The following is a 24,769-nucleotide window of genomic DNA, read 5'->3' as shown; positions in this document are numbered from 1 at the left end:
AAGTATAGTCCAAGATAAAGTGCAAACGATCATTCGAGTTTGGCAAACAAAGATTTTATCGAATTTCATCAAAATGATCGAAGAAACAGGTTGTCAAAAACAGTTAAACTGCCTAGTACAATGAAAGTTCATATACGAAACTGAAACATTCCCAGAGTTTATAATGAAAGTAGCTTACGGTGCATATTATATTTGTTGTATTTGAGGTTTCTGAAACAAAACAGCGTGTCTGAAAATCACAAACATACCTTTGTACCTGGCCATCACTTTTCGTGTTCATTACTTTTTATAAATTTATTTTACATAAATTTAAATATACAGAATTGAAGAGCAAACAGTTATCCGCTTAATTTTCCATTGCGATAGATACACGGACATTAGAAATAGTTTAATGAGAGCGAAAATTATGGAAGAATACATCTAGCCATGCATACCACAGAAATTCATCTAGAAACGTAAAATATACCATCACTTCTTTTCATTCATTTCCCACAGCAAAGCTCTTGTGGATGCTCTCCCCAATGGCACACACAACAAATATGTTTCCTTGCTCACATTGTATTGTTTCAGTTCAATTAATTAAGCAGCTAGTTCTTTTGTGTTGTGTCTCTTGTTTCTTTAGTGATCGGGTCCTGTTTTGTCTATCATACATTGTTTTTCATATTGTCTTTATTCTACTTATATGTAACAATATTAAAAAGTTTTCAAATTTAAAAAATTTGGCGACTTCTTTATAAGTCATTCGTCACTGCTTGTCTGGTTGTTCCTTCTTAGTATTATTGATTAGCATGAAGTTAAGTTTAAATTAGTATAACTAGTTTTAAGTTAGAATTAAGAGAGCTAAAGGTTAAGTAACTTAAATTCTACTGTATTCATTCTTTTTCCATGTTGTTTCAATTAAGTTATTTTGCTTTTTACAGAGCTTGCTAGATTAATATCTGTATTATTTTAGCTTTAAGCATTAACCTTTAATTTGTGTAGCTTTTATGTAGCTGCACTACTTATTTACGATGTATGCTACAATTCAACATTTTTAGACCCATAGCCGCACACCAACAATAATTGTAGTAGAAATCACCTTACGTACACTGATCATAGGGTTTCTTTTTTTTCTATTTCTTTACCTTTATCCCCTTCTCCTTTTCTTACTCCAACTAAACACTTTTATACTGTCGGTGTGCTTCGTTAGCATAAAGTATTCAAAATGAACTTACCCTTATACATAAATAAGTAAAGGAAGGAATCATCTCATCCATACTACTAACATCTTTAGAAAATCGATTTAAGATTTTTCCTGAAAAACATAAAAATGAAAAATATTAATTGAATTAAATAATTATGGAAAACAAATTTCGATATGATTATCATTTATAGGAATATCCCGCAGTATATGTCTACGAATAACGTTTTTCGGAATTCTTACAACTAAATTATTGTACATGGTACATTTTTAACCCCACAATGATTTCAGGAATAGAAAATGCGGTTTTCATAGTATGAAGCTACATGATTTTTCTAAATTAATAACTATATTTACTTTTAATTATCGGTAAGCTATAGTTTTTTTATATCCTAATTCTTTTTCAAAAAAATAAAACATTAGATACACTCTGGCAAAATATATATAATAACTTGTCTGTATAAAAATGCATTATGTATATGTTAATAATTGAAATTCATAAATCGAAAATTTATATTATTCAAAAATAATAAATTATGAAGTTTAAAACTATGATGTAACAATTTTGAACTATAACGAAAATAATCAAAACAATTTTTTCTTCCTTTTAGTCCTATGCGCTTCAGACAGCGTGGTGATATTACGAATTGACAGCTTTAATTGCATCTTTCCACTGCTCATAGTGTTATGCCATTTGGATAGCTTCATACATTGTATGTCCTGTAATCATCATTACTTGTTCTGGCCACCTAATTCAACATCTGCTTCTAGGGCATTTGCCATTGATCTTCCCTTCTAGAATTTGTTTCTCAAATCCATTTTTGCATCTGGAAATATGTCTCAAGAAGCGAAAGTAAAATTGGTATATTTTAGTATTAAGGCCTGTCGTGATTTTTTGTTGATTTATAATGGGGCAATTTGTTCACTGCTCTGTCCAAGAGATTCTCAGCATTTTTCTATATATCCATATTTAAGAAAAATTAAGTTTCTTCCGAGAAAGGTCTAGCTTTATAAGGCATAAGTGGCAATCTGAAAAATAAGCGTTCTTATGAAATTTAGTTTATTAAAAATTTAGAAGTTAAATAGTTTAGAGATTGCATTGCAAGCGAGGCAAATTCTGCATTTAATATCATTATCGCATCCTCCGTTATTCGTAACAAGTGATCCAAGGTAAATAAATTTATTCACCACCCTACAGCCTGCAATTTTCTTAGTCTGCGTTAAAGAACGATCGATTCTGATAACTTTCATTTTACTTCCATTAATCAGCAATCTATACTTCCTGCTCTCAGTTTCCAGAGTTTTCATAACATATTCAAGTTCTGATTCACTGGATGCTATAATAAGTGTGAGATCGGACTTGGAAAGGGGAAAATCCCACAATTGTATTCGGGAATTTTTCGAAAGAAAATTCATTTTTCGGTTTGAAAAGGAAATTTATTTAAATCTCAGAGAGAAAAAAACTTTTTCCATTTTATTACCGGAGAGTGAGTGCAATTCTCTTCCCGGAGTCGTTTCCTCTCCCAGGGAACTCAGAATGTGTCACTGAGAACTACAACAAAAAATTCACTATTGGTATAAAAACGACAACGTGACTTGGAAATAAAGAGGAGACCTCAAGGAACAGTGAGAGGGGTCGAGAGTCCGCGAGAATATTCCGTGTGTGCCAGCCGAAAGGATTTATCATCATCACTGATCACCGCGCGCCCCTCCCGAATATCCTGTGATTCTCCGGGAACACCTACGAAGAACTAACGGATCTCAACTTTCGATTGACTTTAACCGCCATCCAAGGCAACAGAGACATTCCCAAGCCTCCTTTTCAACTTCGCAGACACCTGAAAATCTGTACATAGTGATTCAGGTATTTATAACGACCCGCGATGTAATGTAAGCTCGCTCTCCAACTCGGTTCTCGCAAAGAAGCTTTAGAAAAAATACCCTTTTGTAGAACTAGTTTAATAAACGAATGTTGTTATTGTTAGAATTGTGTTGGGTGAACTTCCTCAAGCAGTCTCTATCCCAAGTCCAACCACCCACAGACGCGACTGCTCGCGCGTAAATGCGAACATAACGGTCTCTGTGTCTACCCAAAAGACACAGTGGTGTCAGTCCTGATAAATTTGTCATTGCAGTTTTCGCCGACGTAATGTCGATCACTTCGTCCTGTGGTGCCGAAGCATAGAGGGGGACCTTCGGCATTGTCACATAACTATATCGTCAGCGTATCTCAGGTTGTTAACTTTACGGCCTCTGATGGAAATGCCTCTGTCTCAGTTATCTAATACCCTTCTCATGATTATTTCAGAATAAGCATTAAAGAGTAAATAGGAAAGAATATATCCCTGTCTTACACCAGCTTCAGATATAAATGTATTAGACATAGTTTTGTTAACTCTTACTCTTGCAGAGTTGTTCTAATATAAATTTCTGATCATCGAAATAAGATGGCGCAGGATTTTCATGTCTCTATAATCTTACATTCCATGTACCTAAGGATAAATTTCTTTTTAGATGTAATTTTAAATTTCTTCCAGATTCATAATTCGTATGTAGTGCCTGGTTGCCTATATCCACAAGCCTGGTAGCCTATTACTACAGTGACCATACGTCCTTTATTTAAGAGGACAGTCCTTTATTTAGCTGCTCTGTCCTCTAACTTTATTCATTTTATAAAATAGGCATTTTGTCCTTTATTTTCTAAATTTGACGCCAAGTTTAAAAAATTTTTTAATAATATATTGAACAAGTTGCCCCCATACAAAGTCAAAGCACGATTCGAAAAAGCTACTGTTATCATCAACATGCCCCACCAAGAGCATCTCAGGTGGTTAGAGGCTACAGCTATCTAAAACGCTGGCCAGCTAACCACGTGCGTTAACCAGAAGGAAGAACTGACTCTGTCTCTGCCTGGCAATCACTGTTGGATGCCAACCTGCCACTTCCTCCCCCACCACAAGACTGTGCATGTCAGAAAGGACCCACTCTGTCAGAATTGACACCCGATCCCAACAAATAGAATACACTCTGTCCAGGGAATTCCAGTCGACCTTAAGAAAAGCAAAGAGATTGCTCGAAAACGTTTGTCAACAGCGATATACAGTATATACGCATCACACACCGGTTACAAGTTCCGGATAGTGTATAAATTTGCGAATTTTATAAGGTATTTTTTTCATTTTCTTTCTTCGATATGTCCTTTATTTTCCCCCAAAAATATGGTCACCGTACCTATTACACAACAAATGATCCAGAATCAGTTTGGCGCCGGTTGCTGACCGGATGACCATGCACTTTCATCCATCCTTCATTGCTCATCATCATCATAATATTCTCATGAAAAAATAATCAGGAGGTTTGCCGTTTCCTGTCTGATTCTTAATACATACTACGTAAAACTGGATTAATTAAGTCCAACGCATTTAGATATATCAGAAATATCCAGCACAAATTGTACTTCTTAAAAATAATAAAAAATAAACGTTTTCGACGATGTTTTAATAGTTATGTTCAGTTTAAGCCAGTTGATCATCGACTAAAACTACTTTTCTTTAAAATTATATAAGCGCAAGTTATTTGAAATCTACATGAAGATGTAGTGAAAATGAAAAACATAAATTGTTCACAATCAGAAAAACATAAAAATTGATGCAACATTGTGCAGGAACTGGAAAAAATTTCAAAGAGAAATTTTGGAAGAAATCTGTTCCAAACAAACAGAAAACCGAAAATTAGTGTCTTCGTGTTCCAGAAAAACATTCTCGTTGTATCCATGTTTCAGGAAAGAAGAAATCTGCATTTTTGCCGTTTACTCTGCACCGAAAGAAATCTCTTGTCGCTGACACAAATAAAATAAAAATATGGTGAAAATTCTACTTATTTACAACATGACAAAAAGTTGTATTGGCATCTATTACCTCTGTTCAAATCATTTGTCTTTAAGGAAAACTCGACAATGATTTTTAGTAGTATTTTTCTCCTTGTAAACCTCGCTCGGTTCAATACACTTGTATGTCACACACAACATACATATATCTTGCATATTACGGAATTAGGCAGGCAAAATGAAACATTAACAGAAAATATTTCCTTAAGTCTGATTCTATTGAGATGACTCAACTCTACAGGACTAGCAAAACTACTATAACATTGGACTAAAGAGCTCAAATAAAAACTAAATTGAAAAGTTTCATTTAAAACCGTATCTATAAATCATCCATCTGCAGCTGGAACACAACGATGACACAGATGATACGTTTCGTTGAAAGTGAAACAAAAAACAGAGAAAAACTACCAAAAATTTTACATGCACAAATATGCATGTAAAATTTTTGGCATGGTATGGCATGGTAAATACAACATGGATAATTATGAAGGTGACTAAAATATTACACAGTTCACAATAAGAACAAAGTTCGTATTATGAAGAAATCCTTTTATGACGGCCTAGATTTGAAATTCAATTCTTATATGCACTTATTGGTAAGAATGGAGCAAGACTGAACCGTCTTCATTGTTCCTTAGTATAGTTTTAATTTATAGTGTTACAAAAACAGATTTTCTTTTCAGAATGCAGGTTTAACGGAATGAGAAAGCGAACTTTGTTTTATCTTGATTTTTTCAATATCTCATTCCGTCAAACTAACTTCAAAGACTATGCTTCAGATCAGGCATAGGTGGCCATCGAATTGTTTTACAGTCATGTGATTTTATAATTTCATTAATTATAATACTAAATTTAAAAATTTATCGTTTATCGTTAGTAAATATAAGTCAATGAGCCATTGAATAATTTACTTTAAACGGTCCATAAATAATTCTTTACATTTTATCATTTATGAATTGTATGTTAAATGTTTTTGTGGGCCATATTAAAAATCTGAATTAACAGGTTATACTACACTTTATCATCATTGAATTTTAGGTTTCCTCGAAAACTAAGGAAGTAGTTGAAACATTAACATCTTTCATCCCATAAATGTAGTTAAAGCTACTAATATTATATCAAACGACAATGGATCATCGAAATTCATACAAGTTCGGCGTAAATATTTAAAATGTTACATAAATCTGGTTGCGTAATTTTAGTTTTCAATTATAATTTTATAAATTTTTATTTCTCTCTTAACGTTTGTAATTACAATGGGTGATCAGTTAAAGAACAGTTCGGATAGAAAATATCTTACAGTACAAACATAAGAAGAAGCGACATATAATAATCAATCCGATTGGTCTTCAGGCAACAATTCGAAACTTTTTGGAGCTCGGGAAACGTCGACATCGACACTCAACCCGGCATATACTGCTTGGATATTATTTCTTCAAACTTTGAAACTTTCCCTTGTAATTCCAGCCTTTTATTTTTCTGACAGAAACAATTCTTTTATAGTGTTCGCGAGACTGTCGGGCGGGCACTCATTATTTTTCGTGGGAATTTATTTTCGAAAGGTGAGAATATAATAGCAAAGGTAGAGAGTGGGCAGAAGATGTCTGATGTTGCTGGGCAGTATGGCTTGAACAGGTCTACAGTAAGCCTCAGTTCAATCTTATTTAAGAAAGATACTGTGCAATCAAGAAGACTCAAGCAGCTGAAGGAGTAACGAAAATTACATACGAGAAATAAAGAACATTGAAGAACTCAGAATGGAACCTGAAACTGATCTGACGACAGAACTTCAAGAACTTTTCAACGAAGAATACCAAGAAACTCGGCAAGATATGTTTTCTTCTGAAAAAGAGGATTAATGCCGATATCTGCTATTAAACATATTTTGAAGAAGTGAGAGGATGTCAGAACAACAGGCTGACAATGGCATCCAAACAAGATTGAGGTTAATATGTTTGCGGATCTCTACAATTATAGTGCTATTAATTACTTCTGAAAAATTCTGAAGAAGAGAGAGAAGCAATCGACATTAGACAAATTCTTTAACTCCCTACAAATGGAATAAGCATGACTAATAAAAATTCAATACTGTGTATATATGTGTTTTTATTATTACATATAAATAAATGAAAGTATATATTTCTCATTTTTTAGGGTCTCCAAAACGAATTAATCAAATTCCCATAAAAACGTATGGAAAATCGATAATCGGTTAACGAACAATTCGGAACAAAGTCTTAGAACAGATTATGTTTGTTAAGTGATCCCACTGTATTTAACTGTTCATATTATAGTAAAGTAATTATATGAGTGTACTGTAATATACTGTATTAAACATAACGAATATCTGTGATACAACACATGAGAGTATAAACAGCATCCATAGTTAAGTAAGGCTATTAAAAATTTCTTTCGGTATTAAATAAATAAATAAAACATTTTACAATAAATTAACTAAAACATTTTACGTACCAACGGGATTGTTATCCAAAAATGCTATCGGAGTTCGAATGATACAACGAAACATATTGTTGTGAAGCTTAAAAGAAGCAATTGTCAAGAATTTATATAACAATAATCCGGAAGGTAACCACGTAAGAAATACAGCACATATTAATCCTATGTAAACATACATGTCGAAATATTTACTATGGTAAAAATTTTTGTTTTTAATTTCGTTAAAAAGGCTTCTATTAGATGTCATATTTTCGAGATTTTCTTCGTTTTGGCTATCGATTCTAATATTTTGCAGCCTGAAAATATAAAATAAAAATTAAACTTTCTGGCATTTTAATATGTGTTTGATAGTAAAATACAACTAAACAAATTCAGACTATTAAATAAAGGTAATACAGTATATATAAATAATGTTGAAATCTACCGAATAATGAAGTAGTCGGTATTCGGAATACAACAGTATATATACATGGAATGATTTATGAAAATCTAAGCAGAATTCTATAATTTATTTTGAAATTTATAGCTGTGATCGTCATCGTTATACATATGACTTTAATGCAGATTAAAATTATCTTGGAATCATTGAGAAACATTACCCACCAGTGTCATACCGTGACATTTGATCATAGGGAAGATGTGTTTCTGTAAAAAGCCGAATTCCAGCAGAAATCAGTTAATTCTTTAAATGTATTTATAATAGATTATTTATCTGACGTAATTAATAAATAAACAAGTTCAATATAATTACCTCTGTTATTAGTTTCAATAGATTCCTTCTGCCCTCTAAATGCCAATTCTCGCTTTCAATATTTATTTTACATTATTTACTAATGTTAAATTCTAATTCGCTTTGATTTCCAAATTGCGTCAAATACGAAGGAATCGATGATTTTTCGTGTCTTTTGCCAGCTAAATCGTCAAAGCCATTCTTATTCCAAACACTAATTTCATTTGAGAATACTAGGCGAGCCAACAAAACAATTTTTGCATTTTCATGCATTTACAGAGCCATTTTATCGTGATAACGTCAAACAAATTTTTTTATCGAAGTGTTTATATTTAGCATAGGCACTGGCCTTTCTCTTTTAATAATGTTTGCTTTTTTATTATAAGATTTTGAACCAAAACTTTTCTAAAATAAAGTTTCAATATCGCAATTACATTCTGAATCGCTAGCCACGATATAAGGGCTAAAATTAAAAATAAAATTATAAAAACTTACTTGGTGAAATAAAATGTGTGGTGGATATACATACCTGGTACAAAATATTCTTCAATTGTATGAATATACTTTTAAAGAAAATTATAATTAAATATAGCTTTGTAATGAAATGTACATAAAAATGAAAAAATATTCTTTACTCTTTAAATCTTAACCACTTAGTCAAATAGCTCCCTACGAGTGGAATCAGAGACAGTCCCGCTAGGTGTGCCGTGTGTACATGCACGCGGGCTGACAAATCCCGAGGGTGCCCATACCGGTCAATTTCAAATGCCTCTTTTGTCGCATCACTAATATACCTCAAAAGACGCGACAGGGTTGTTGTAAATTTTAAACGTTTCTCACCATAGCTGTAAAAATCTAAATTTGTTAAACTTGATAGTCATTTGTTTTCTAACAAATTCTTTTTAGGACCAGGTGTTTATGGAAATTTCCAAAATTTACAATTTTTTGGCCACTCTAGTTGAACTGGAAAAATTTCTTTTTTTATTACGTCTAATATTATGAAAAAATCAGTCCCCAATGTACTCGGCTGAAGATTGGTTCAATTAAGCTTTTAAGTAATATTTCAGCTCTTTCATCAGGGTTATATTTATGTCCCCAATTCCTTAATCGCTTAATTATTTAACTACTTCTTAAGTAGAAATAAGTTGAAAAACTGGTTACTTTGTACTCGAATATTTGTAGTCGTGGGAAAAAATGTAGAAAAACGAATTTTTATGACAACAAGTACCTAGAGCTTTTCCTGTTCCTCGTGCATCTCTCTCATTCGTTAAATTTAGTTCTAAATGACGCTGTCAAAGTAACAGTTAATTTTTTAACATTGTACAAGAATTGTACACGTTTTTTTCTGCATCCACTTATAGATGAGACATAATAAATCGCAATATCACTGGCTTAACATTTAAATCCGTGAGTAATATAAAATCGAAGAGCGGAATAAAAATATCAAATATTTTAATGGACTTTTTTAAACTTCTATCCACTATACAGAACTATCATACAAACATACCAGTCAATTCTTATCGGTTAGGTTAAGTTATGAAACTACTCGTGATTCACGTAATCGGGTGAGGGCGGCCAAATATCTAGCCGGCGGGCGGTTAACAGCCCAGAACCAGTCCTGGATAGAATTAGATGATGTATACCTGTGTAGCTTCCACCCAAAGTCCTAGGCTACCACCAGCTAAACTGGGTGAGGTTGGTGCTCTATAACGCGCATGCACAAATCTGGCTGTTTGAAAGCTTACAATACAGCGCTTCCACTTAGCCACTAATATTCGAATATACAATAGCAATCTTATTTTTTTTACGTGTAGTATAAAAATTTGTAATAAGATACATAATGATGTTATAATAAAATATTGTGCGATTATTTTCGTATAATTAAAATTAATATGTATTTAGTTTTTAGAAAATACTATAGAAACTGCGCTTCTACCGATTCCAATGACGGCATGCCACTGTTGCCTACACTTTGATATATTCCTATCTGCTAAAAAATCAGACGTTGGAATCTACTACTACAAAGCTTGACACTGAGACAAGATCTCATGTAAATCAAATAACTTTTTCTAATGTACTTATTTCTACCTGCCTGAATGATGCAGTACAGTAAAAATAAAATTGTTTGTTTGTTAAGTTATGGCAACGCAACAACTGGGCGATTTGACTAGGGGAATTGCCTTTCGGGAAATCGCTTTAGAGGAAACTAGCCCCTATTTAAGTGTTACAGAGAAAACCCGGAAAACTCCACGTGGCCAGCCTGTCCGAGCAATGCTCGAATCCACGACTGAACTCCCAGTGTTCAGAATACAAAGACAGCTTGGCCACTAGTGAGCTCGTGAAAATGAAATTATGTTTGATGTTTAGTGGAAAAAAATGTTTTAAATATTTTAATCATTCGAAAAACTTATTTCAGCAAAGTACTGAAGTAAGCATTTTTTCTGCTAACATTAAGTTTTAAGTTTAAATTTAAAAAATAAATTTATTTGTCTAGAACAGTGGTTTCCAATTAGTTTTTCCTGCGTACCACTTCAAAAAAGAGGTCAAACTCGCGTACCCCTTATAGCAGAAATTTATATTAATCCATACTAATATTATAAAATCGAAGGTAATTCTAACTGTCTGTCTGTTGCTTTTTCACGTCTAAACCACCGAACAGGTTTAATAAAATTTGGCACAGAGATAGCTTACATGTTGTAGATAGACATGGGCTATATTTTACAGCGAGAAAATATATTACTCCCACGAAAAAATTTGATATAATGCGGAGCGAAGTTGTGGGTAGACAGCTAGTGATAAATAGAATAAGTTTTTTTACATTTATTTATTACCTTAATACAATAATGATAGTATTTTAAAGGTAACTTAATACTGATTGTATTAAGTTACCTTTAAATTACCTTTATTTTTACATTTAAAATTACCTCTTTACCTTTAGAATACAATAATGAAAATAACATAAGGTTATTTAATTTTAATGTAACAAATGTGCACGATTTTCTTTTCACAAGTTGTTAAAATTCGGTTGCGTTTTGGTCAGCTTCAGTCTCGAGTTATCTTCGAGTTGAAGTCGGTGACGATGTTTGTCATGGCCGAAAATCCGCTCTCGCAGAGGTATGTTGTGCAAAATAGTAGTAAATATTTTATTGCCGCTTCGTTAACAATAATGATAATTGTACAAATGTACAATTATCATTATTATTATGTCAAAAATTGTACAACTAACACAAATTGTGTTAACTGTACAATTTTTGTTCTTGCGTAAGAATTTCATTTGGTTATTGTCACAAATGCATTTTTTGATGACATTTCGAGAATATTTTTAGTTATAAATAAACGAATTTGTGCATTCGACATCGTATTATAAATTACCGAATGTTTGATGGTCCACTCATTATTTTTTTGATTGCTTCATCTAATGCATTTAAATTTTAAATCGACCGATTTTAGATTGCCGCTCGTACCCCTTCACGCAATTTCGTGTACCCCTCGGGGTACGTTTACCACTAATTGGGAACTATTGGGCTAAGATATATATATTATTTTTTTTTTAACTCTAAAAATATGTATATATAAATATTCTTATTATAATTCATTGTATTGATTATATCTTATGTTTGAAAATTTTATTATGACGTTTATTTTGAATGCCACATAATACTGTAAGTTAAAATATTTATAAAATTATATATTTATTGCAATTGTTTGGTCATTGATAATACAGTATCTGAAACCAGTGCTAAATGCAATATGGCTTATGTAATATAACATTGTTTTAATTAAACGTTTTGTTTAAAAATCTGTTCATGTCTTAAAGTATGCTAACTTATAATAATATCATACCATTTGATTAGCCAGTAGTCGCTGGCGCTGGTAACGGATTGCGATATAATTAGCGTGGATAAAATAANCGTAGTTTATACGGATTATTTTCAAAAAAATATACGTATTTTGGAAATGTTGAGTCGAATTAGTCTAGAATCGATTAATTTTATGAAAGAAAACCTTTCAAACAGCCGTAGTCCGTAAACTATGATTCCTACAAAATTGATTCATAAAGAACGGAACGTATCTACCGTCTTATAGGGGGATCTACTGTATATATAAATATTTTTGAAAGGATTCATTGTATTGATTATACTTTATATTTGAAAATTTTATTGTGTCGTTTATTTTGAATGCCACAAAATACTGTAAGTTGAAATATTCATAAATAGAAAAATATACTTGTATATCTATTGCAATCGTTTGGTCATTGATAATACAGTATCTGAAACTAGTGCTAACTGAAATGTAACGTGCTTTGTAACATGCTAAATGAAATATGGCTTAAGTAATATAACTTTGTTGTAATTAAACATTTTATTTAAAAATCTGTTCATGTCTTAAAGTATGCTAAGTTATAATAATATCATACCATTTGAGTAGCCAGTAGTCGCTGGCACTTGTAACGGATAGCGATATTATTACCATAGACAAAATAACGATCTTGAAGTAAAGTCCTGCTCCGGCATTTACGTATGCTTTATACACTGAAATTTCCGGTTTCTTAACTTTTTCATTGTTGTGTGGTATTTTATTATCAGCTTCCTAAGAAAATAATTAAAATGTATATATAATTATAGATTGAATTTTTCTTAAATCTGGAGCGATATTATAATATTATTTTTGAACCATAATAATATTAAGATATAACTTCTTCTAATGTAAGATTTAACATGTTCATATAACTGCAAATCAGATGTGTTATTGTTTATTTCTAAATAGAAACCAATAAAAGTGTTTACTTTTGTTTGATTATTAGTTCCTAATATAGTAAAACATCAAAAATTGCAAAAAAGAAAAATAAGAAATTTTTCTCGACAAATATTATCATTAACGGTCGAAGAATGAAACACACAGTAAAATGTAAAGACAAAAATTGGTAAATACTGAAAATGATATTTTCTCATTGTTGCTTTTCTGAATAGATTTTAAAGTATTCTAACTTTTACCTTGTTTTTAAAATATAACTTTTTAGCTTATACACTGATTGTATTGTTTTAATTTTTAATCAATATTTTTTTAATATATTAAATAAAAGTTTTTGTACAAACTCTTTAAAACTCCTAATTCCAAAACACAATTTTTAGGATTATTTCTTCACTTAAATAACATTGAAAAACTCACAATAATATGTAAATATATATTTTTATTTTTAATTATGTGATTTTTATTTTTATTCACTTTTATATATTATTTATTTATGTGCAAACTTTATAACACATTATTATTTTTTATATTTGGTATATAATCACTGCAAATGTATAAATAATATTGTATTTTATAATCGTTTTTCGTTTTTATTATTGTAATCGTTTAAAATATGTTTTTATATTGATAAATTTATTTTCATTCTTTGTTTTGTCATGTTTTCGTTTTTAAATTATTTTTAAAGCAAACCGACGAATGGTATCTTTCCTGCACGACAGCAAGTTATGCAGGAAAGTCACTGTTGCAGGTTTCATGCGCCTGTGAAGTTGCTATCCACAGGGAAAGCTTCCATTTAGGAACCAAGTTCGCGAAATTAAAAAAAAACTCGAAAAAACCACTTTAAATTTAAATGAAGAATATGTTAAAATAATAAGGGGAGGGCTTACAAAAAGCGAATTTTTCTAATAGAAAAAACGTTAAGGAATTAAAACTGCCTAACGTCAGTTATTTTCCTCTGTTAATTTTTACTGATATAATAGTCTAATAAACAAGTAATCCTTACCGCATTGCCATGGTGATTGTTTGCAATGTGATTATTTACTTCAGATTGAGTGATTCCGATTATTTCCTCATCATTGAAAACCGCAGTCTCTAAATCCATGCTGTTTTTAGCGACTTCTTTCTTTGGCAAAATTCCTGTAAGCATTTCTAAATGTTCCAATGCATTGAAATTTCCAACAAATTCACATCTTCCCTGAAATTTAAAAACACAACTTTGCAATTGTTTTTAAATTTTTTAATATATAAACATGCAAGCAGACAAAACTTTTGATTCGAAAATGTATTATGTTTTAACTAATATTTATCGAGTTTATCAGTAACAAATATCTTATTTAGTAATGTTTACAAATGCAAATCCTATTCTGCATTTATTGCCAAGTATAGAAAGTGAATATAATTATTTTTAAACTTACAAGTGTCAACCGTATATGATTCACAATTTTACAAATATTCGTAACGTGTTTAACCTAAAATAACAATCATTCTCTGGAAAATAATCTTTTCTAAAAGAATTTCTTTTTTCATATTATTCATAGATGTCACGATGCAATGTCCATATATAGACTTGTTGTAATGGTTTTTACTAATGCAGTCAAATTTATAATGTTTAATTATTATTGCTTTACTGTCCTATAGTTTCTAAATATATATTTTTTCTACTTGTACATTGATTATTAATAGGACAATTATACTGGTTTTTTTAAGTTTTTACGCAAGAATTAAGTAAAACGTTCTTAAAGAGAATAGACATTCTTTATTGAGCTACATGTAGCTCAATAAAGAATGTCTATTTGTAATTTGTATTTGTAATTTGTATTTGTATTTATAATTGTATTTGTTACTGAGCTACATGTAGCTCAATAAAGAATAGACATTATTTATTGAGCTACCTGAGAATTGACATTCTTTACTGAGCTACATGTAGCTCAATAAAGAATGTCAATTCTCAGGTAGCTCAATAAATAATGTCTATTCTCCTTAAAAACTTTTTACTCAATTCTTGAGTAAAAACATAAAAAAACCAGTATAATTGTCCTATTAATAATTAATGTCCAAGTAGACAAAATATATATTAATTATAATGGTTAGTTTTGTTCTGAACTTCATACCGTTTAAATTCTTGTTTTGTTAAAATAAATTATAATGTTTTCATTACTGTAGAAAATAATTTATAAAAAGAAAACTAGTGAAAAAAATTCAGGTATTCACCTTATTTAACACTAAAATTTTACTCGCAGAATTTAGAAATTGTATTTGATGCGTAACGAGAACGCAAATCTTGTCCTTCAGATATTCCATTATACATCTGAAAATAAACAAAGAATTGGAATATATGAAAATATACAAAAAATATTTTTTAAATATTTACTTTTCGAATATATGTTTTGCTACTGGAACATCAACGGCACTCAGTGGATCATCCAGGAGGAAAATATCGGCATCCACATATAGGGCTCTGGAAAATATAAAAACATAAAATCCCCTTAAAAACGCAAGAAATATTACGTAAGCATTACATCGAATTTACGATTAGTTTTACAGGATGTTATCTTTATCCTAAGTGTTTTCTAATCTTTAGATTAACTTTTGTTTTTCGTGAAACTATGTGAGAGTAACGAAAATTTATTGTTTTCCTAAAAAACTAATAAAGTCATTTTCGTTCCATATTAAATGAGCTTTTCCGTGTGGTATTTTATCAGCTAAAAGAGGGAAGTCAGAATCATATAGGAAAACGAACACGATTCCCCTACTATTAGGTGTCAAAGTAACCAATCAGAAATAACATTATCTTATCTTACAGATAATTTTTATTTACTTTTAATTTTACATTATTTTCAATTCTCATAACACCCTGCTCTGTAACGGTGACAGGAATGTTCCTCGGAAAATTAACAAAAACATTCCTAAGCAGTGAAACGAAATACCGCATTAAAACAAAAAGTCTAATTTGAGTTTAAGGCATCATAAATTTTGAATCCGAAACGATAAATTTATAAATTTTTGTGTTAACAATTATGTCGTTCCACATGCTCAGATGCAAAATGTGTGAGGATTACGGACATTCATGAATGAATTAGGAAAATTGTACCAAAATAAAGCGAATCACTCTACAAAAAATGATGGTGAGCATTTTAACGATATAATAGCAAATCAACCATATATCATTTTTTAAAAAACTTTTAAATATCAGTATAGATAAAGGATGTTTAGGAAGTGAACCATATTTACTCCCTGCTTGTGCTAGAGTAAAATAAAAATCGATACGTATAATTTTTCACAAAATAGTGAAAGGTTAATTTTCTTAATATTGGTCCTATAGTGAATATTAATAGTACTCAGGTCATTTAAGCAATGAAAACTCTGAGTTTTCATCGCTTAGATGACCTGGGTTCCAGAAATATTTTTTGATGAAATTCGCCGGGTAAAAAAAATCAGAATAAACTAGTGATGTAACGAATATTCGGTTACTATTCGGTATTCGGCCTATTTTTCGCTATTTGGCCGAATACCGAATACCTAATACCTAAAAACAGGAGTAAGAATTAACAAAAACACAGTAAATTAATCATTTAGATTTAGATTTAATGTTATCAAGTTAGTGTTGTTTGTTTATATTTATTTATAACTTATAACATGCCCAAAATAAAAAAATTATATTAGTCGCATGTATTCACAATTTATAATTATAAAGATCAGCACACAAACACACCTATTCGTTGGAGAATCTTCGCACATCTGACGGTCTGACCCTGCCTATTCTTTTTAAGCGCTCGTCTTTGCTCTTTTCCTTCTCTTTCCTCCATCTCTCTAGTTTACCTATGCCTATGCATACACTATAATACGCCCTCACGATACTTACGATTCGTCACTTTTCCGTCGTTTTCCATTTTACAATTACGTGACTCATATCCTGGTAATAACGGAGAAAAGAGACAGATAAGACGTCGGTGTATGTCACAGTTATAATTTCACAGATTCGAGACAGCTTGGTAGCCCGAACGGTCCCAGTCTTTCGCCCGTGCATGCTAAGCGACTTTCATTACAAGCATTCAGCTTTCCGAAGTGTATGACAACAATTGTTTGGCATTTACGTCCGCTAATTTCGCGCCAATAAGCTGCCTGACTTTGTTTCATTATGTTATGAACTCAATTTCATATTTATTTTCACATTTTCACTTTGCGGTCCTTCTCTGTTCTTTTTCCGTTATTTACACGTGTGGGTCATTTCATTGTTATGCACATTTGATATCATCATTTATCACATACTGCCATGACGCTCTTGTCTGTCCGCTACAATTGTTAGTTGTAGCGGACAGACATGAGCGTCATAGACCAGATGATGATGGTGTCATACGCTTCGCCAATCGCGTTAATTCTTGTTAGGAATTAACGCGATTGGCGAAGCGTATGACATCATCATCATCATCATCATCCATCTGGTTTATTAACGTAATATTAAAATTACATATTCGGGTACCGCAATAAGCACAGCCTGATTAAAATTGTTCACAAAATTACAAAGTTATGTTTTGAATACATCCAAGAATTAGTAAAATAAATTAAGTTACAAATAATAAAATTCAAAATATTACAACACAGTACATAAAACTATATACAAGAAATGCAATGCATAAAATTAAATACAAGACAAACATTAAAACACATTGGTGTAACCTGAGTAAATACCTCACTGAATATATGATAAATTCTATACTACCAAAGTTACCTCGCATTCTTCAATTTGTAATCAAACAATTATGTTATGTAAGGTCAACTCTATTTAAGTATTTTATCTTTTCTTCAAGATATGTAGAACACATTTTGTCCATTGTATTGTGATTATGTTCTTGTTTGTTTTTCCTCAGGCAATTTGCACATTTTGGTGTTTCATGTTTTTTGGTACAGTCTTTAAACAAGTAGTTTTCATTACAATGGCTATATATGTTCTCAGATGCAGGGCAATTTCTCGCTATGTGTCCAAACGACAAACTTCGAAAACATTGCAGTATTGGAATATAATCATATGCACTATAAGTTGACCACCTTATATAAACTTTTTTCCTTTAAGAATTGTTTTTCTTATATCAGAAAACACTTCTATCACCCAGGAAACATATTCATCACTTTTTTGTTTTAAGGAGAATCTAACTTTAATCTGTTCAGCATATATGCAAAAAGACAAATGTTCACATAAATGTGTATTCTGTTCATATATATCTTCAGTAAGTTCTTCGCTAACAATTGAAGGAACGGACACTATTTTGATTAAAGGCAATCTCTTTTTAGGCATGTGGGATGTTAAACCCGGGATCTGTCTACAAACTCTTTGAAGTGCACAGCATTCTTTTGATAACTTAAATCAACAGCAACTCCACCATTATTTATTTTTCAAACACGTTTTATTCTAACTCCAATATTGTGAGGCTCTACATTTTGAAGTAAGTTGTTTTTTGTCTGCTCAGATGTTGAATTCTCATCATTGCTGTACACTAAGACTGTATGTGCTAATTCAGGCGGAGCTTTAACAATATTAGACAATATATTACCTTGTTTTAATGCATCTGTATAACTAGGATACGTAGCATTTCTTTCAATTGTGTGTACATCAGATGGTTGCTTTCCGAAATTATTCACTTTCTGAAGAATATCTTTCAGAATATTAATTGATTCTTTATCCTGGGAACCCTGAATCTCTTTAATATCCTCCTTAGTTGGTATAACAGAAAATCTTTGATCCAAGCTTTCAAACATTCTTTGTTACTCAAAGACCGTTTCAGCGTGTTCAATCACTCTGTTAAACTGTGTCAAGATATAAGTCAAATGACACTCCACCCCAAGTCTACTCCTAGGGTTACACTGTGAATAATTCTTTATTTCATCAAGAATGCTGTTAGCAAAATCATGAAATAATTTTCTCTCCAATTCCATATCAAACAAAGATGAAATAAGATGTTTATTTAATTAATTCAGAATGTTTGGTTTAAAACTATTCTAAAGTAAAATATTAATTCAATTAACTTGAAAACATTTGTATCGTGTACTTAGGCTCGAGAAGATTATAAAACTATATACAGTAGACCCCCCTATAATTACGGTTCCTATAATTACGATTCCTATAAAACTGCGAAAAAATTGCGACGGTATCCGTAAAAAAAAGGTAAAAAACTCCTATAATTACGTAAAACATCATTGCGCAGCCGAACTAATTTCCGCGACGTCAAGCGCCACGCTACAGAGAAATTACTATCGTCTGTACAGTATTATATATAAATTATATATAAATTAGGTACTGTATATATAATTATATATTAACTTAATTTATTGTAACTTTATTATAATTATATATATATATTTTCCTCCGCGTAGCGCCACGCTATGGAGAGTTTCAGCTAACTATCGTCTGTACAGTATGTAAATTAGGTGCCGTAAGTCTAATACAGTACTGTAATTTTATACATTTCTTGTGAAAGAACATTTCTTATTCAACGGCGATTAAAATTATTTATACTAATAATGTCTCCAAAGTTCAACGAAGTTTTCGCAGAAAAATAAGTTATTAGAAATCGGCCGCTGTTTGCTGAGCTGTTCGGGGATTCGATTCGGATTTGAAGCAATCAGCAGTGGATATTTCAGCTCTGTTTTAGAATTGTGTTCTTATGTGAATAAGTTATCGGAAGTATATAAAGTTATATATTTTTGAAAATCAGAATATGCCAAGATTGCTACGGTGTCACTTTTATCAAGATCGGATGATTTGGTGAGGAGATATCACAATTCGAACGTTATTGGATTAAAGTGATTATGCATCCGGAAAAATATGATCGATCAACAGGACTGCTCGACGGGGTTGTGTTCGCAACTACACCGTGAGTACTCCATATAAATTTCATATTTGGGAAGTTACAGCCGACTTCCGGTCAAATTTTGGTGTCTCGGTACGGCTTTCCGGTTGCATATTTTCGAACAATATTTGGGTGTTTCTTTCGGACGAACAAACGTTACTTATATACCAAATTTCGTGTTAATACCCTTAATAACTTTTGAAATATCGCAATTCTACTGAATTTGCTAAATCAACATTTACATGTTCCATTTCTGTTGCCATGGAAAGGTCATTGACCTCTAGATCTAAGAAGTTGCATAAGGTAGTGAATTAATGGTGTTTTATACAGAAGAAAATATATTATGTATGTAATATTATATATTTTTGGAAATGGCAGCAAACAAGGAAGAAGAATATCAAACTATTTGCATTCGAAGTATTTATGCTGAACTGTTAACATTGTTGTTCTGAGTTGGATTGATTATAATAATTGGAATCAAGTGTTTAAATATTTAATTTAAGTTATAATTATTTAGTGTATAATATTGATATATTGCAGTATATATGTATATACTATAAGAATATTACTGACTAATTTTAATTAATTGACTGATACTTATATTATATTTGTGTTGTTATATTGATATTATATTACATATAATTCATTATGGGGTCTGTAATTACTGAGACTTTTCATTTAAATGCTAATAATATTCTAGATGAACTAAAGGAATATGCACTTAACAATCCCAAAGGCCAATTTGAAACTGCGAAGCATGCGCAGTTTATATATATTCAATTTCATAAAATTATTAGCTTAGCTGAAAATACAATTATAGATGCAATCTCTAACATTGAATTGCCAGAATTATTAGAAAACAGGCTTAAATTATTGGCAGATAAAGAAGATATCAAAAATCTGATTAATTCAAATACAATGTTTGATTCTCAACAACAAATTCTAGAAAATTTGGACAGAATCAACAATAATATGTTTAATCTAGACTCTGCAGCTAATATTATAAACAACCAAATGGCAGTTATGGAGAAGATAAGAAACATTGAGGATAAGACAAACTGTATATCCCTAAATGATAGTAATATGGAAGTTCAGAAAGCAGTCTTGGAAAAATTAGACAGAATAGAGAATAAGACCACTCAAAATATTCCTTCACAACCTACTTATAGCAGTGTATTTAACAACAGCAAGAATGGTCAACATTTAACGAACAAATCGAGTCCTCAAAAAGAAGTTATCTTAATATATAACAAGGACAAGGATAACAACAATAGTGATGTTGTTAGGAAACTGATGCAGATACGAATTAAACCATCACAGATGCATATTGGGATTGACAAAATGAAAAAGATAAGGGGAGGAATCGCCGTTGAAATAGGACAAAAGAGAGACGCTGCCATATTTGAAAAAACAATTGAAGAACAAATCCCGGAACTGGTCACACGACACCCTAAGAGAAGATGACCACACGTCATTATTTATTCTATACATGGCGAAATACCAAAAGAAGAGCTGCCAGGGCTTATCTACCAACAAAATCCATATATTTATGAAAATTTTACGGAAAAGGAATTTATGGATAACTTTCGAACTAAATTTAATACAAGTAAAAGACATGCAAATTACAAGAATTGGATATTCCAAGTTTCTCCTAATTTAAGACAGCATCTAATTAAACTAGGAAAGGTAAGTATAGAGTGGTCGCGTTGCAGGGTTGGGGATTTTTGCCCAATCCTGCAATGCTTTAAGTGCTGCGGTTATAACCACTCTGCTAGAGATTGCCCTAATGCACATTATACATGCAGTCATTGCTCAGGGGATCATACGTATAATGAATGCCCGAATTACGAACAGGAACCCCTGTGTTGTAACTGTGAGCATGAGGGGGTACACAATGTCATACATAATGCGAGGGATAATCAATGTCCAATATACCAAAGAATTAAGACATATATTGAATCCAAGACCGAATATGGATCTGGACAATAATAATAAAATACGTTTCCTACAAATAAACATTGGTAGAAGTATCTCTGCCACTTCCCTACTTGCTAAGATCATTAATACCTATGATATTGTGCTTGTACAAGAGCCCTACTGTTTAAGAAATGTTCCTGCAAGTATTCCTACTCCCTGTCCAGTTTTACTAGGCACACAAGATTATCCTTGGACAATTACAATTATCTCCAATACCAATCTTTCCATTTTGTTTCATAAGAAATATAGTTGTAAGTATATAGTGGTTACTGATGTAATGCTCAAAGACACAAGGATAATTATAATTAATGTGTATTTACCTGGTGACTACAACTCTAATGAAATAATTGGTAAATTACAACGAATAATTAATGCCTTTAAAAATGTTAACATTATTCTAGCCGGAGATGTTAACGCGCATTCTCCGACATGGGGAGGGGAGAAGTTGGACAGACAAGGTAACCTGTTGGAGAAATTTTTTGGTTTTAATAACCTTTACCTCTTAAACAACCTTATGTCTCCTCCAACTTTCTCCTCCCATAGAGGAGATAGCTGGATCGATATAGCTGTTTGCAGGAGCAGCATATATAGCAAGATACAAAGTTGGAAGGTATGTGAAGAAGATAGCTTAACGGAACATTCTTTAATATCTTTTGATTTATTGGATTCATCCAGTAATAATATTCAATCGTACACCCGTAGCTCAAAATATATATTGCAACGTGCTAACTGGATAGCAGTTAAGGAGTACTTAGAGACACATTTACATAATTCTTACTCTGAGAATAAGGAAATTGTTGGTTTGCAAATAGAGGAAAACATAGCGATCATAAAATGGGCTTGCGATAAATATATACCTAAAGGTAACAATCATAAAAAAGCGGTTCCTTGGTGGACTGAATAACTAGAAGAATTACGTAAAAAATCACGAAAATTAAGGAAACAGTATCAGAAGTGTCGAGACGAATTACAACGCATTATACGAAAGAATGAATATCTTAATTGCCAAATGCAATACAAACAAAAAATTAAACTAGAGAAAATTCGCAGCTGGTGCAATTTCTGCACTGAAACTTCCATTAACCCATGGGGATATATAACCAAGATGTGCAATAATAAACTTCGTAAGACTAAAATTATGGTTGCTTCTGATTCTGATGGAGATAATCCAACTACATTAATACAGGAACTAGCATTGCAGCTAGACTCGTTCTGTCCAAATGACAACTTAAATAATTAATCAGACTTACAGAAGCACATTCGGGAAACCACTGAGGAACCATACTATACGGAGGACATGCCAGCTTTTAGTGTGGAGGAAATACAGCAAGTTTTTTGTAACCTTAAAAAGGGGAAAGTTCCTGGTTTAGATAACATAACATCTGAATTGGCAAAAAACCTCTGGTTTTTAATACCGCAACATCTTGTGAATCTTTATAATGTATGCTTAAATCATTCTATTTTTCCAAAATCATGGAAAATAGCAAAGGTCGTACCGGTGCCAAAACCAGGATCCCCAGATAGTACAAGACTAATACTACAGTCTTTTGCCCAGGTTGCGAAAAAAAAATGGGGCCTGTCCTCGGGGGCGATGTCAATTATATATGATTGCATATATTTCCCAATCATTACCTATGCCTGTGGCACCTGGGGCTGGGTGACAAACAAAGTTCATATCAAACGAAAACTAATATCATCACAATGAACTGCCTTACTTCTAATAACCAAGGCGTACTGTACTACTACCAGTAACACCAGCCTTCAAGCCATTGCCAGGAAACCTCCGCTGGACTTATCGATTAAACAAAAAATGAATCTACAAAGAGCTAAATGGGGAGAGGCGATCGAACTCAATCATCAAAGAATTACACATAATGAAATTGAATAGCGTTTTCCATACTGTAATACTCACCATTATAATACAGCTGTGCATTATAAAGATAATGAAAATGGGATTGAAAATATCAAAGTGTTTACGGATGGATCAAAACACGATAACATGGTTGGATGCTCCTTTGTAGTTTACAAAAATGAAGAAGAAATATACCATAGAACCATCCGCTTAGATAACAACTGTACAGTTTTTCAAGCTGAACTGTGTGCACTTTACATATCCAAATAATGGCCATTTTATTTACAGGATAAAGTTAATGCTAACATATGTACAGATTCTTTATCTGCTTTTAATATGATTATTAACACCAATTTACACCCCATTGCGGAAGAGATTCGTAGATTAATAAATCATTCAAATTTTAATATCACCATATCTTGGACACGAGGTCAAGTCCATCAAGGCACAATGGGAAATGAGAGGGCGGATACCTTGGCAAAGCAGGCATTCATTACCAATAGAATATGATAAATACAGTATCGGCTCAATTAAAAGACTATTATGGGAAAACACCATCCAAATTTGGCAAAATGAGTAGAAACAAAACAATACGCATATTACTTATGAATTTATACCAGATCTAAAAAAATTTTACTCTTTAGAATGGTTTTACCCGGACCATACTACAACACAACTTATGACAAATCATGGCAAATTTGCTAGCTATCTAGCAAGATTTACAAACCGAAATGACAATCAATGCTCTACATGTCTTGCAATTGATGGTTCAAAGCATTATATCTATCTATGATTGTATAAGATTTGAATGGAAAAGGATAGAACTAATAAGTATACTAAAGAATAATGGAATCAAATGGCCGTGTAAACTATCTGATATCTTGACTAATGGGAGCACTTATAATGCTTTTGTCAGTCTTGCCAAACAAATTTATAAGATCAATAACCAAATTATCTATAACTGAGATGTACCCTATTGTAATAAATCACATTATTGATAAATCAAATATTGAAATTAATATTCACATAAATTGAACAATAAAATTGTTGTATTGGATGGCATTTATACTTATTTTCATGAATATCACCT

At 31.7% G+C, this 24,769-nt stretch overlaps 1 protein-coding gene across 6 annotated transcripts in view; it reads right to left on the bottom strand.

Moving 5' to 3' along the window:
* The window catches only part of LOC111626373 (multidrug resistance-associated protein 4-like), a 169,210-nt gene that overhangs the window by 55,672 nt on the left and 88,769 nt on the right, over window positions 1-24,769 (bottom strand). For all 6 annotated transcript variants that reach the window (XM_023369722.1, XM_023369721.1, XM_023369718.1 and 3 more), the window contains 6 exons: window positions 15,377-15,463; window positions 15,217-15,313; window positions 14,009-14,200; window positions 12,671-12,843; window positions 7,539-7,819; window positions 1,215-1,294 (listed from right to left, as the gene is read on the bottom strand). In XM_023369722.1, coding sequence (XP_023225490.1) covers window positions 1,215-1,294; window positions 7,539-7,819; window positions 12,671-12,843; window positions 14,009-14,200; window positions 15,217-15,313; window positions 15,377-15,463 — 910 coding nt within the window. The remainder of the gene's footprint in view (window positions 1-1,214; window positions 1,295-7,538; window positions 7,820-12,670; window positions 12,844-14,008; window positions 14,201-15,216; window positions 15,314-15,376; window positions 15,464-24,769) is intronic.

The sequence above is a fragment of the Centruroides sculpturatus genome, unplaced genomic scaffold (genome assembly GCF_000671375.1).
Source record: "Centruroides sculpturatus isolate CEXI.00-Female unplaced genomic scaffold, Cexi_2.0 scaffold400, whole genome shotgun sequence".
NCBI lineage: Eukaryota > Metazoa > Arthropoda > Arachnida > Scorpiones > Buthidae > Centruroides > Centruroides sculpturatus.
The sequence above is the reverse complement of the archived record's forward strand: the minus strand, read 5'-3'. Positions and strand labels throughout refer to the sequence as shown.